This window comes from Epinephelus lanceolatus, chromosome 11, assembly GCF_041903045.1.
Source record: "Epinephelus lanceolatus isolate andai-2023 chromosome 11, ASM4190304v1, whole genome shotgun sequence".
Taxonomy (NCBI): Eukaryota; Metazoa; Chordata; class Actinopteri; order Perciformes; family Serranidae; genus Epinephelus; species Epinephelus lanceolatus.
Window position 1 is genome coordinate 220,419 of NC_135744.1, and position 11,589 is coordinate 232,007.

The 11,589-nt window shown below is 42.0% G+C and overlaps 1 protein-coding gene across 2 annotated transcripts in view; it reads right to left on the reverse strand.

Annotated features, from left to right (window-relative positions):
- acer3 (alkaline ceramidase 3) overlaps positions 1–9,001 on the reverse strand; it is a 52,445-nt gene extending 43,444 nt beyond the window's left edge. Inside the window, exon 1 of one of the 2 annotated variants that reach the window (XM_033643891.2) lies at positions 8,837–9,001. Coding sequence is in view for 1 of the 2 variants with exons in the window: in XM_033643874.2 (XP_033499765.1) it covers positions 7,639–7,741 (103 nt within the window). In the remaining variant the exon portion in view is untranslated. Of the gene's footprint in view, positions 1–7,638; positions 7,897–8,836 lie in introns of those variants that run through there. The other variant, XM_033643874.2, reaches the window with a different exon arrangement.
- Positions 9,002–11,589: the final 2,588 nt, after the last annotated feature.

Here is an 11,589-nt window from a genome sequence, read left to right on the forward strand (position 1 = left end):
CAACCCAACCCTTACTAATCCTGAATATGCATTGTTTTAACCTCAGTTAATTTTTTTTTTTAAATCAAGCATTTTTGTTAAACCCAATCAAATGTATTCAATAGATTTCAGACTTAAATATTTTTTTTTAAATCTAAGTCAAATGTGTTCAATGAAATTTGTAGGGCTGTAGTCAACCAAAGAAAATCTTGGTCCACTGAAGTTATACATATACATCTTCAACTAATCAATTAGTCTTGAGAAAAAAAAATCTGCACGTTATTTTTACTTCTGTGGTGGTGTGTCTGTGTCACTCTGCAGTTACACCTCCGAAACACTAGTCGGCGGTGGAGGACTCTGTTAAGTGCTGTAAAGTTTACTTGATTCAAAACACACATTAAATATGGCTTAATAGAGACAATTTCAAACACACGTAGGTAAATTGGCTTCACTATAAATCGCAGCATTGACAAACACTGGTCTTTATCTCAATCAATCAATCAATCAATCAATCAATCAATTAATTTTATTTATAAAGCCCAATATCACAAATCACAATTTGCCTCACAGGGCTTTACAGCATACGACATCCCTCTGTCCTTAGGACCCTCACAGCGGACACATCTGGACACATTTCCCCTACCAATACAACATGCTAACATTATTAGCACAAGCCTATGGCATTTCACATTGTATAAATTAGCCTAGTGGCTAGCGATCTTTCCCTCTTCTCATATAAAACCAGGGACAACAGCAACATTTAACAAAGGTAACAACACACAATTTGGCTCAATTACAACTCACAAGATACACCGACAAATCAACTGTCACACTAAACACGTTTTCCAAACAAATACAACATGCTAACATTATTAGCGCCAGCCTATGGCATTTTACATTGTATAAATTAGCCTAGCGACGAGTAAAGTTTTCCTCTGTTTATATGAAGCCAGGATAAATCCCGAAGTATAAATCCCTAAAGGATATATCACAAAGAAGCTTTACTGTCTTCGCAATTTATTGTTTCTTATCTGTGAAATACAAGTAAATACACGCTTTGTTACCACTGAGGGAAAAGGTGTCAGTATACAGAAACTGACAGTAGGTCTGCATCATGGCGATGCTGAGTGTTAAGGTGGGGGAGTTCAAAAATGTGTAAACAAAGGGGGTGTTTTGAAAACACCCCCATTTTCATAGCCTGTCCCTCCCGCCACAGGAAATAATGGATTAACCCTGGAAAGCTATTGATGTAGCACTTTCCTCCTTATGAAAGAAGCTAGGCAATTATTCGACCAATGAGAATTTGGTCAGATGAGAACATATCAACCAAATAATCGATCAGTTGACCGGGAGACTACAGCCCTAGAAATTTGGTGAGAGAGAATTAAGAAAGGATATGGAAGGGAGGAGGTTATTGTGACAGGGAGAACTATGGGTGGGTTAAAAATATCGATATTTAGATACTGAATCGATATTCATGTGTAGGAACAATTATCAAACCCGTTCGTTTTTTTGTTTGGTTTGCCCCGTTAGTCTCTCGTGGTTTAGTGCTTAGCGCAACGTTATTGCAGTCAGATGATCAGATCCAGGCCATGTGCTTCAGAATGAAGAACCAGCATGGCAGAAGCGGACGCTCAGCTGATGTCACCGTCACATTTAAAAGCCAATGTCTGGCGGCACTATGGCTTCAAAAAGAAAGAAAACTGTGAAGAACTGGACAAAAACAACGCTGTGTGCAAAATGTGGAAGTGAACTACAACGGCAACACAACAAATCTCCGGAGCCATTTGACAAGGCATCACCCAGAGCATACTCAACAACAACCAGGAAACAAGTCACTGCAACAACCCTCGCTGGAGAAAGCATTTGGGACGATGTTTCAGTCCACGTCTCCACATGCAGAGAAAATCGCTTCGGCTCTGGCAACTTTTATCTGCAAGGATCTCCGACCATACAGCTAGTCGAAAATGTAGGCTTCAGACATCTCGTCAAGACACTGGAACCACGCTATGCGATACCGACATGGAAACAACTGAGGCAAGTGACAATCCCAAAGCTGTACACAGAGGTTAAAAACAACATCGCAACTGCACTGAAATCAGCAGAGAGAGTTGCTATCACTTGCGACAGCTGGACAAGCAGAGCTACGGATTCCTACTTGACCATCACTTCTCATTACATCAACAGTGACTGGTGCCTCATGTCCCATGTTTTACAAACGCAGGTGATTGAAGCCAGCCACACCGTGAGTCATCTTCAATCAATCAATCAATCAATTTTATTTATAAAGCCCAATATCACAAATCACAATTTGCCTCACAGGGCTTTACAGCATACGACATTCCTCTGTCCTTATGACCCTCGCAGCGGATAAGGAAAAACTCCCCAAAAAAAACCCTTTAACGGGGAAAAAAACGGTAGAAACCTCAGGAAGAGCAACTGTTGAGCTGTTGACTGAGGCTCTTCGAGAGAGGGAGCTCACGGACAAAGGCCCAGCCATCGTTACAGACAACACGGCCAACATGGTCCGGGCAGTGGCCTCAATGGAGTTGCATGTTGGCTGTTTCGCCCACACGCTGAACTTAGCCTAACAAGCAGCACTCAGAATAACCTCTGTTGCCCGACTGCTTGGCCGAGTAAGGCGGATTACAGCCTTCTCTCATTGCAGCACAATGACAAGCAACATGCTTAAGAGAAGCAAAAGATTCTGGAGCTGCCTCAACACGGCGTGGTGACCCGCTGGAACAGCGCACTGCGCATGCTGGAAGACTTCTTGGAGCAACATCCAGCGATCACAGGTGAATACCATTAGGGGCGCATATGCGTGTGCTGACCCTAGGCACTCTTATGGCTAGGTAGCTTGGCTGGCTAGGTAGCTTGACTGGCTGGCTGGCTAGGTAGCTTGGTTGGCTAGGTAGCTTGGATGGCTAGGTAGCTTGGCTGGCTAGGTAGTTTGGCTGGGTGGCTAGGTACTAGCTTGGCTGGCTAGTTAGCTTGGCTGGCTAAGTAGCTTGGATGGGTGGGCGGAGCTTGGCTGTGTGGGCGATGTGTGTCTGACTGCAGGGTGTCCTGCATGGCGGTGTAGGCCTGGTCTCATCTCAGACCGACAGAAAGACAGACAGACAGACAGACAGATATAATATGTTTAATGATGTTTGTCTGTCTATGTGCCAGTGCCAAAGATGAATTTCAATTTAATATTAATTGGACAATAAAGTTTTTCTTATCTTATCACAGCAACTCTGCTCTCACCTGCGGCAACAAACAAGACCTCTGCACCCTGACAGAGGCTGACGTGACAGTGGCAGAAAATATTGTGAAAGCTCTCCAGCCACTGAAGGTATCACTCGTCTTATTCTTATGTTTTGTATTTTCTCATTTTTGTTTCTTTTGTCGTTTGTCTTATCTTAGCTCATCCTTTACTGCAGTACTTTGAGATCTGTTTCAGATATAAAGTGCTATACACAAATATAATGTATTATCATTATTATTATTATTATTATTATTATTATTATTACTGAAGGCAGCCACACTGGTCATGTCCGAAGAGATGACCCCAACACTCTTCGTCATTGCAACCCTGCACACACAACTGTTGGATGAGATGATCAGTGTCCCCAACGAGTCACCCGTGATTAAGGACCTCAAGACTGCCGTGCACGACAACTTGGATTCAAGGTATGCTTACTTAACGTGTGTGTGTGTGTGTGTGTGTGTGTGTGTGTGTCTCTGTCTCTCTCTCTCTGTGTGTGTGTGTCTCCGTGTGAGGGAGGGGGTGGCTAGCTTGTAGTTTGATGGGTTGAATAGCAGACTAATACATTGGTTGTCTGTACAAAATTCAATCTAATGGGTTTCCAGCAAAGACAAATTTATAACCCCTAGTGTGTGCTCAGTTATTTTGCATTATAAAATAGTTAAAATACACTGGGGTGTGTCTGTGCATGTAAGTGTACTGTATACACACTGTATACCTGTATCTATGCAAAGCCAATGCAATGAATCAATGCTGCTGTTTCTGTACAGCAGGAAGACAGCTCCCTTGCTGCTGATCCTCCTCCAACAAAGAGGTCCAAGGAGCCTTCTTCTGCACTGATGTCTCTCCTGGGTTCAGCCTACAAGCCAAAAGAACCAGCGGTACCAGTGAGAAGTGCACCTGAGAAGGCACAGGATGAAGTCAAAGGATACAGAGAAGTAGATCCTCTCCCACTCTCTGAAAATCCACTGAGCTGGTGGATGAAGCATGAGGCGAGTTACCCCCTTTTAGCTCACCAAGCGAAGCGTTTGTGTGCCTGGGACCAGTGTCCCTTCTGAGAGGGTATTCTCAACCATTGGTGACATTGTCACAGCAAAAAGGAGCTGCCTCACTCCAGAACATGCCGATCAGCTGCTTTTCTTGCAGAGAAATCTTACGGTCCCCAGCAAATAGTGAGGAAGCAGTCATGAAGGGGCCTTAGTGTCATGGACTTTACAGTTGGGTTTAGATTGTCCAGATGTTTTAGACAACCACTTTTCTTTTCTTTTAAAATGCACTTTAGTTCAGAGGTGGGTTTTTTCAATTTCTATTCAAATTGCACCAAAGCTTTGTGAGACAATCAATGCAGTGATTGTATGTTTTCATGAGGTACACTTCAGTATTACCTTTTGTCTATATGTTTAGTGTCCATGGATGTGGGACTGGTCTGGTTAGTCTGGTCTGGGTCTAGCCTGGTCTGATCTGGGTCTGGGTCTGGTGTGGTCTGGTGTGGTCTGGGTCTGGTCTGGTCTGGTCTGGTCGGGTCTGGTCGGGTCTGGGTCTGGTCAAAGCTTTGGACTGGGTCTGGGTCTGGGTCTGGCCTGGTCTGGGTCTAGTGATTGTTTACATTTTCTATTATTATTGTTTACATTGGTTGGCTGCTGGTGATCTGAGTGAGCAAGAGTCTCACCGCCACACACTGGTAATACTAATAAGTAGGGATGCACCGAATATTCGGCCGAATATTGCAAAAAACCACACATTCGGTATTCGGTGGAATAAGTTAAAAGCAAGGCCGAATAATAGTGGCGTGTTTTGATAACGCAATCAAACAGCGTCCGTGACGGGTGGAGTAAAATGTCGGCAGTGTAGCTATCTGCCCGTCACGGCACTCGCATTTGCGACTAAAAATAGTTTTGAGCGAGCAAAATAGGCTTAAATCATTCAGCACGCTGTGCGAGCAGCCTCCAGATTTTGACCACCAGCAGAAACGAAAGGCGAATCCCATCGGTTGTGGGTTGAACGGGGGTCACAGACACAGACAGTAATGTTTTCCTGTCAAATACAGCGGCCATTGGCTTACCGCGACAGAGAAGTCGGCTCCAATAATATCCTCTTCTTGGTGTCATGACTGCCCAAAAGTACCTGAACAGCCGAGCCAGCCGAACACAGGTATGTGATGTGTCAGAGGAGAAACGAGCCGTTCACGGCCCACAAACCTCACCGCACTTTAGGGACTGTTCGTTACTTATGAAGGGACTTGTCAGGGGAGGAGGGTGGCTGGTTGATTCTTATTTTATTTATTTATTTTATTTTGATTCCCCCTATGTTAATCACTTATTGATGCTGTTTTTGAAGTATGAATAAGTCAATAAGTAATTTATTCCACTGAAATATCATTGATGTATTATAGAAAAGTGATTTATCTTTTTATAAATGACAAAAGGCACATCTGCCTCATTTTCGCTGTGGTATCGTGATACTACTCAGAACCATGATATTTTCATTGGTATCGTACAGTGGGTCCCAATATTGGTTCCCTGACAACACTAATCTGGAGGGGGTTCATCTGCAAAAACTAATGAAAAACTAAACAACAATATTCGGTATTCAGTACTCGGTATTCAGCCAAGCGTTTAGTATTATTCGGTTTCGGCTTCGGCCACAAATTTTCATTTCGGTGCATCCCTACTAATAGGTGTTAACTAGGTTGAGAATGTGCATTGCATGCACCATGAGCCAGATGTACAGACCTAAAATCTGTTTGATGTCCTGTCCCAATCACCAAAAGCTCCTGTCCCAAAGGTCCTGTCCGGGGACATAAATAAAGAAAGTGCAGGCAATGCGGTTGCACTGGGGCCCATGGGGTTGGGGGGCCTGTAGAGAGAGCAGTTGGAGGGCATGCTTTCTCTAGGGCAGAGAATAGGCCCATTCGAGTGGTTCAACTTGCCACCTCAGAAATACCCCTTTGTTCAAAGAAGAACACGCATTAAAATACAAATGCAGTCATCTGTTTTACACCCTCAAGAAGGCAAACCAATCTCTGTCTGTTTCTTTTTTTTTCCTTTTCTGAAATAGTCAGTAGTGTTCTATAACAAAATTATATGTTCAATTATATGTTCAACTATTTTAAAAATCAATTCATTGATTAATTTCTTATTTTATTTGGTATTTTTCGTCACATAGATTTGCAGCGATTCTTGGTAATTTGTATGTTGATTTTGTTTAACGTCAAGTCTGTACTTGATTATGTAAAGATACGATTAAAAATACAGTAGCTGTTTCGACACAAAATCTGGCACTGGGGCCCATCATAATAGCGTGCACTGGGGCCTATCCTAACTACTGTATGCCACTGATCTTGTCCCTATCACCCAAATGTTACCAAAAACAGAGGTTTGGAATCAGTTTAATTAAAAGGGTATGTCACGCCTCCTTGGAAAATGATATAACTGTCTTTCCCAGACAAATAGATAGGTAACATCATCAGTATTACATGTATCATTTGTTAGGTTATTTTTCTATTTTAGGCTAGAAACCTTACAGATGGAGGATATTCAAAAACTACCCTTAATTCACCCCCTATGAATTCTGCAAAGTAGGATATTATAGAATTTCTTGCTGAATTACGTGTTGGTGTGGCAGCCATTAACTGAAAAAGACTGTCCTTTGAAAAGCTAATTAATACCATGCACAGGAAAGAGGGCTGGACTACAAATCCTCTGAATTCATTCCCCAAATAACTTTCTTGGGCTTAAATTGCCTGCACAGTGATGAGTTACCTTCATGAAAGCCTGCTTACAGTTTTTGAACACTATGACACTAACTGTGTTTAAAATCTAGATAATGGTTCCTGAGGAACCAGTTTGTTATGGTTAGACTAAGCAATGAGGCGCCTTGGTAGTCTGGAGGAGACGTTTCATCAAGTTTCAAGTGAATGACGTTAATGCACCTTGCGAGGGGAAACATTCATAACCACATACTACAGTCGAGCTGAAATACAACTAAGTGCCGGACTGAAATTAAAATGTGATGTGTCTATGGGCTGACACTGTACCGAGCGAAACAAAAACCTTAAGTAAAGCTATGCAAAACAGCCTGACTGGGGTATTATCTCCGCGGCACACAGCTTTTCTTTTTCCTCATTACAGCTCAACATGGTAAAATCCCGTGCGAGCTAGCTAACAAGTAGCATATTGACAGACCGTAAATTCATAAAACCCGAGCAAACAAGGTAACGTTAACAGAAACATATTCTACGATTGTTACAGCCGCTGCTCCCACGTCATGTTTACGTTATTCAGGGACGATTGTAAATCCACAATTCTGTGGATTTACAATCGTTCGGCCGTCCTCCCCCAAAGTCTCCTCAAACCAGCCACGAATCTCACACTTTCCACTATGAGCGATTAAATGTATTTACTTACAGAATTCCGCGATGTAAAAAGAGACGACATAATTTTCTTCGCACCAGTCCAGCGTTGAGGTCGGCCGCCCCCAGTATCCTTGCCTTTCTGCCGACGGAGCCATGATGGAAGAGGAGGAGGCTGTGTGGGTAGGCTACTAACGGATAGTCCCATCACAGCACGAGCTCTCCTCGAGCCCTCCTCCTCACGAGCCATAGGAAGTCCAGGTACTGTTGATCAACTCAGTTACTACTACTACTAATAATAATAACAACAACAATAATAATAATAATGCATTGTATTTATAGGCACCTTTCAGTGGCGGTTATAGGCCAGTTTAAATGGGAGGGCCAAGCTCAGGCCAGTCCTTTTGATACAGGGGCACATACAAGTAGGGTCAAATACCATATCTAAGTCTGAACAATAAGAGGTTGTGATGATAAATACTGATAAAAACACTAGTGGTATGTTATGGTTACACTTAAAATATGGCTAAGGATTAGTGGTTAAACATTTCAGTAATCAAAAAAAAAAAAAATTACTAACGTACTGATCTGCCTCTGGAGGGCTATTTTATCATTTTAAATCATGTGCAGACAAAATATTCTTTTAAACTCTCTCACTCACAAACACAGTTACAGATTGACAAAACAATACAAAATGCGCAATACGAAAAGAACAAAAGGTAAGACTCAAATCAATTACACACAAATAGACACAAATTACTGCTTTCCTCCTTCCCTCCCTCCCTCACGATGTGCAAGTACGGCACCCTGAATCAGAGCATTTAATTTTACGCGGCTTCGAAAAGATTTCAAAAGCCCTCTGGTAGTTGAATGCCTCAGGCCCATTTATGGCAACCCATGGGATTCGTTGCTTGCGCGATCTAGCTGAGGCACGGGTGCAGGAGCTTATAGCGGCCATTCAAGTCAATGTAAGCTGCTCCACCAGCCGTGGCCTAGAAGTGGCTCGGCGCTCCGCTCCGCTAAAAATACGTGCCGGGTCCCTTTCTGATGGACGCTGCACAACGGCACATCAATTTGCACAGACCAAATGAGTCAAACAGGAAGTCAGGCGTAGAAAAGACGAGAGTATCCAGTCAATTTTCAAAATAAAACACCTATGAAAACTCGGATCGTATTTCACATCGCTACATCAACATGATGTGACATGTAACTACCATGAGCCAAATGAGAAAGAAGAATTTTTCAGAGCTTACTTAAATGGTGCTGTCTGTTGCCTTGCAGTTTCAGAGTTGTCTTAAATACAGCCACACAATTCTCTGCCGATGTTTTCCGGGTGTTTTCAAGAATGCTTCACAAAGTGGATATCGGTATTCCTCAGTATTCCGCTTAGAAATGCGTTCTGCTCTATCAACTCAAGCTCACGCTAGCGCTAGGAGAGCAACGTCTGTGGTGAGGCCGGGGAGGGTGAGAGGGAGGAAGAGGGGAGCCAAAGAATTCTCAGTGGGCGCTCCAGCTGGTGCGCTACAGAAAGACGTTCATTTACCAGAGGCATTTTATATCTGGCCGATTGTTGGAGACTTTAAGTGATCAGACCAGCAACCTGTTGAGACGATTTAGTTCCGCGTTGCACGTCTGACTCTTCGGCGGGGGGGCCACAGGGGGGGCCGGACTCAGAGTTACGGGGGCACTGGCCCCTGCTGGGACACCTTGTAAGACACAGTTAAAATGTATCGATAGATCATGAAGTCAAACAATTGAGTAATATATGTACGTTTATTGTAACTAATAACTCAACAAAAATCATTACTATGAAAATCATCACCACAAAGTCATAATCAGTGCAAGTCTCGATATGTGTAAAATGAAATAAAAGTGAAGTAGATTATTGACGCATTATTTTGAGCACATTTAGGCTGAATCTTTTACTTGATACTTCTGCTCAATTGTGACCTGAAATCATCCGTATGTTGCCTGCTAATTCTACTTATTGTGCCAAAATCTTAAAATTCTACAGTAGTTGTTTTTCTGAGTGTTTTCTAGGGCAATTTATTGAAAAATTAAAAATTACACAAAACACAAAATAAAACTTTTATAAGCAATAAAAAAAACAGGATCCTCAGCAACATATGAACAGCAATTGAGCAACTCAGATAATATCGTTCATGTTCAACAGGGGTGAGAAGAAGTTAAAAACGTTTCTGGTCCTACCCCCTCTTATTTCTATATATTAATCACAGAAAATGAAAGTTTAATTTACAGCCATCAGTGTCCATGATATTTATCTCAGTTGAACAAATCAACCTGTTTGGATAGAACAAGAACAGAATAATCAGAACAGATGTACCAAGCCCATCAAACAACACACAAACAAGAAATAACCATAGAGAAAACCACTGGCCCAGCTCATAACCATTCAATGGTTTGTTTCTGAAGAGTGTTTCTTAAGTGTGGATAAAATCTCACATTACATTTTGCATTTGTCCTTAATGGTGTTTGTTTGAATAAACAGGTAACTCTCAAATTGTGTTTGTATTCTCTTAGCTGGAACAACCCCTGGATACTACTAGGCAACTACTGATTTGTTGCTCTGAACATAATTTGAATAGTTTTAAAATTATCAAATCTTGAAATGTTAGTGTTTTTAGATTGATAGATAATGGATCTTTTGGCTCTCTGTAAGTGGTTTTATGAATAATTCATACAGCTCTTTTTTGGAGGATGAAGATTGGATGTGTATTTGTTTTGTATGTGTTCCGCCATACTTCCACACAGTAAGTCATGTACTGTAGTATGAAGGGGCAGCATAAACAAAACACAAAACACCATCACATGGATCCGCATCGGGAGGCGGCAACCCGGCCACCCTCCGCTCCACCAGGGGAGAGCAGACCCCAAGCCAGCGCCACAGAACCAGCGGCAGCCCCCTGGCGCACACGGCTCCCACTGAGGAAACATTGGAGTTAAGAACTAAACTATGATAAATGACACAAAATATTAAGATGTAGGCCTAACATAAAATAAATTCGTTATTAAATAAATTAAAACATATAGCCCACAGTAGATAAAAGTAGAGCATGCTAAAAGTAAATACAATAATAGGCTAAATAGTATCTAAGCATTAATAAAGTGTCTAAACAATAATACATTGTATCTAAGTTATCTATTAGGCTACCATTCCACTCTGTAAATAGATTTTAAAATTTCAATATAATTTTAATATTATTTTTGCTTATTTCATTATTGTTAATATTGGTTTACTTTTTAGTAGTATTGTCTTGTCTGCGGATGACTTATTCAAGTTCAAGTTTTATTAATGTCCCAAAGGGCAATTTAGGTTGCAGCAGCAGGAAAAGCACAAAATACACAAGACATACAAGAGATACAGACAGGAAGTGCAGGTAGCATGCACACAGACTACTGACACAGACAGCAATCACTGAGCAACAGGACTAAAGCAGGACTAAAATTGCGAAAATTAAATTCTGGGCACACAGTGTGCAATAAAGTGCGCGAGTGACAGTAAGGTGCACATGTCCCATAAGTGCAATCCCTCTAAGGGGAGATAAAGGCCCAATCCCAATTCCTATTTTAACCCTCAATATTAATTTTCAAGCTCAACCCTCAATCTCACTAGCCCTCAAAACCCAGTGTTAAGGACTATCTTGTGACTTTAAAATGGGACACCCCTCAAAGGCAAATACATCTTAAGACTGTGGGGGTCAGCAATACGCCAAAACTCCATCCAGTCTGTCAATTCAAAGAAGAAGAAATATACGTCATCAGTAGTCGTCGGACCATTTGTTGAGGTGGGGGGACCATCAGCGGAGGCAGAGGTTGAGGGATCATCGGTTGAGGGATTACCAGCAGAGGTTGAGGTGGAGGGACCACCAACAATCGCCTGGAAAAAAAAGAACCGGGTGACATGGCCATGAGTCTCATACAATTATGTTACAAAAAACATGTGATTGTTGCTAGTCTTCGAAACTTACCTCAAGAATAGCAGTAA